The 3,830-nt window shown below is 35.2% G+C and overlaps 1 protein-coding gene across 1 annotated transcript in view; it reads right to left on the reverse strand.

Moving 5' to 3' along the window:
* Nucleotides 1–540: 540 nt before the first annotated feature.
* ppic (peptidylprolyl isomerase C (cyclophilin C)) overlaps nt 541–3,830 on the reverse strand; it is an 8,272-nt gene continuing 4,982 nt past the window's right edge. The window contains exons 3-6 of the mRNA XM_015374535.1: nt 2,472–2,565; nt 1,675–1,742; nt 1,453–1,569; nt 541–976 (exon numbers count right to left, since the gene is read on the reverse strand). Coding sequence (XP_015230021.1) covers nt 848–976; nt 1,453–1,569; nt 1,675–1,742; nt 2,472–2,565 — 408 coding nt within the window. The 3' untranslated portion in view covers nt 541–847. The remainder of the gene's footprint in view (nt 977–1,452; nt 1,570–1,674; nt 1,743–2,471; nt 2,566–3,830) is intronic.

A 3,830-nucleotide genomic window follows, 5' to 3' on the forward strand; every position in this document is an offset into this window, starting at 1 on the left:
ACAGATATTTTCTCCTCTCGCTTGCCTCCTTCTCTTCGCGCACAAATGATGTGCTCTTGCATTATGGCAGGATAATTCTCCCATACATAATTATAAATGATATACTTGAATTTAGATGTTTTTTTTTTATTGTCTTACCTACCTGCTACAACCAGGGGAAAATTACACTTATTTCAAGATAGACGGACTTATTCACATATGAAATGACTGTTGGATCATTATTGTTGCAACCAAAAATGCATTTTGTAAAGGAAATTTTTAGAAAAAAATGAAATGAAACTTGAAAAATGTCATAGTTAAAAAAGGTCTTAACTGTTTGCATAGATTTATTTTTTTTATTTACATTTTATCTTCTTTAATTTTGTTTTTACAGATGATTTATTTTCTACTTTTAAAATCTCTCTTTTTCAGATTGAGTTTTTATGAATTTCGTTCTTTTTAAAATGCAATTTTCCAAAAGTAAAATTTTAAAATGTAAAACCTGTAAAAAAAAAAAAGTTTGAAATGTTTTTTTTTTTTTTAAATAATAAAACATGAAAACCAAAACAAAGAATAAAAGTTACCGTCCAACTCTTTTGATTATGAAATTTTTCCTTTTATAAAGCAGCTTCTTTACTTTGCAACAATAATGGGACAACATTCCCTCCGTACTTTGAGTCTTTTCAGTTTTAGTAGTTCGGCTCAAAAGCTGGAAAAATAAGAAAAAAACGAAAATATCCTGTTAAACATTAAACCGATATTCTGTTCATTTAAGCAAACTAAAGGAAAGATATGAAGTTGGCACGGCTTGAAACAGGACTTCCTGCTGCTAAAGTGTTTTCAGTGTTTGTCCTCCAGGAGACGACGTCTACCAGCCGTCCACCTCCACCACGAAGGGCTCCTTCACCGGGATCCTGCCGCTGTTCACGATGACGCACTCGGTGTACGGCAGGTTTCTGTCGTTGGTGTCCTGCAGCTCGATGGTGTGAACCACGGCCTGCCCACAGACAAACACCTGCAGGTTAGAGACTTCCACTCAAACGCAGACAGAAAGCAAACCAACAGTTAGAAAAAATAAAATAAAAACTAGATTTATTTTCCAACATTTATGGAACTTCCTTCCTTGTTTGATTAATTTCAACACATAAAGCCTCATTTTGTTTTGTTCTTTGTTTTTTCTGATCAGCTCATCGGTCCTCATGATAATATAGATATATAAGTCATTCTTTTCTTAAAATAAGTGAATTTTTCCAACAATTTACACTTAAAATAAGAAAATAATATTATATTGTCTTATTTCAAGTGCATTTTTATCTAATTATCTTCTTTTAAGAGTAAAAATACTCCATTCCATTGGCAAACTATTTCATTTACATACTCAAATGAACAATAAATACACTTAATTTAAGAAATGTTTACTTATTTCTAGATAGTTTTTCCAGTCTGTTGTCACAGACAGCAGGTTCAACCCACCATCCCGTCCAGAACTTTGCCGAAGACCACGTGTTTCCCATCCAGCCACGGCGCTTTGGTGGACAGGATGAAGAACTGCGACCCGTTGGTGTCCGGCCCAGCGTTGGCCATACTCACCTGGTACCAACACACACGTTATCCAGGTGTTAGAGGTAAATATGTGAACAGAAACAAATCAAAACTCCTCCAGAAACATTTTCCTCCAGCTTGATGGCTGCTTACCCAGCTGGCTCCTATGTGCTTCAGTTTGAAGTTTTCATCTGCAAACGTCGTCCCATAGATGCTGTGACCTGGACAGAGACAGAGGCCGGACATGAGGATTCAATTAAATTCAGTTTATACACTGCAAAAAATTATCTAGATTTCTAAAATTAAGTGTATTAACCCATAATTTGAGTAGATAAATGAGATGATTTGCCAATAAAACGAGTATTTCTACTCTTAAGATAAGATAATTAGATAATATGAACTTGAAATAAGAAAATGCAATTGTTTTTTTCTTATTTTAAACATAAATTGCCTTTTTCCATCGGCAAACATTCACACTTACCTCTTAAGTTGAGGAAAAAATGCATTTATTTTAAGAAAAAACGACTTATGAGATTAAATTTTTTTCCAGTCATCTCAAGGCATCTCACAATTCAACCAGATCATACAGTCATTCAAAGTTTCCTATCTCTTCAGCAATCCCTCACACTAAGCATGCTTGTAGCGACAGTGGAGAGGAAAAACTCCCTTTGAACAAGAAGAAACCTCCAGCAGAACCAGGCTCAGTGTGAGCGGCCATCTGCTGAGGCCCACTGGGGTTCAAGGAGACAGAAGCAGACATAGAAAAAGAAGCATAGATACAAAAAGCAGCTGTCAACCAGCTCCACAGGCAGAGGAGCAAAGGTTTACATTTTTAAATTTCCAAAGCCAAAGTGTGTAAAAGATGATCCCATTTTTATCCAATTATATTAATCAACAGTTGGATTTTATTTGGGGTTTTTTCAGGATTCCTGCACTATTTTTTTCCTTACCTCCGGTTCCGTCTCCAGCTGTGAAATCTCCTCCTTGGATCATAAAGTCCTTGATGACCCTGTGAAACTTTGTCCCCCTGTAGCCGTAACCTTTCTGCAGAGATGAAGCTGACAGTTAGCTGCCAGGAGTCAGAGAGAAAAACACGTCTAAGGCTCCATAAGTGGAAATAACTCTGGGCTCAAAGTTGGAAAAAGCAGAAGAAAAGGGCTAAAAGGGCAGAATTTGATGCAATAAGAGTTTTTACTCAGTAACAAATATGTTTCTATGTTTTCAGCCTGAAACAGAGTTTTTTTCTCCAAAGAAAAGGTTTGTAACCCATCTGTCACAACCAGACATTCTGATTGAGGTTCACAGGAAACCTAAACTCATGTCATGTCTGTTAAAGTTGCAGAAACACCCTGATCATTCTATACAGAGATGATAGTCACCTAGAGAAGCTTTTATTGATCATTTAATGTTCATTATTGCCATTAATGGTTAATTACTTCTCCAAGGCTCCATAGGATAACCTGTCAGACAACACTGAGGGTTTAGGAGTCATAACATGCTGCCAAGGATAGAAAAACTAAACATGTTTAAAGGCTTCAGACCCTTATTGATTTTGAAAAGTCTAAAAACGTTATTATGTCTTTTATTCTCAGTAGGAATTATTTTCAAATAGCAAAATAAAATTTAGATCAACGGAAGAAAACGACAGAAAAAAGATCAATACACCTATTAGGGACGCAAGTAATTGAATAATGAATGAATCTAAAGTTGATTGATCTTATCGATGGATAAATAATTAACTGACGACCTGCAATTTTATTTAAAAACCTCAGTTTTCTCGTTTCAATATGCTGAATTTTAAAGACTTCCTCGTTTATATGAGCTATTTATGTCTGAATAAATAAATACATTTTATTATTCATTATAAAAATCATGTATAAGATATAAAAAAACAGGAACCTATTAGGAAACTGTTTTAAAAATGTTCAAAAACAATCCACTGGACATTGTTTCGAAGTTTGAAGACATTTCTCTTCCCATCCAGGAAGCTTTTTAAATTCAAAATGTCAGAAATAGTGTTGAGTTCCAGGTTTTACTGTTGGTTTGCTGTTTAAAGCCTGGAACTAAACGCTATTTCTGACATTTTGGATTGAAAAAGTTTCCTGGATGGAAGAGAAACGTCTTCGAACTTGGAAATAAAGTCCAGTGGATTGATTTTAAACTTTTCTGGGAACGACTATGACCTGGATGACTGAGAATCTTCACCAGCTATTAGGAAACTGTGTCCAAAAACATGAATAAAATGTGAAACATAATTTCCGACGTACGGAGATAAAAGATGTCGCTTCGATAAACTGTCAGACTATCTG

The sequence above is a fragment of the Cyprinodon variegatus genome, unplaced genomic scaffold, assembly GCF_000732505.1.
Source record: "Cyprinodon variegatus isolate N-32 unplaced genomic scaffold, C_variegatus-1.0 Scaffold105, whole genome shotgun sequence".
NCBI lineage: Eukaryota > Metazoa > Chordata > Actinopteri > Cyprinodontiformes > Cyprinodontidae > Cyprinodon > Cyprinodon variegatus.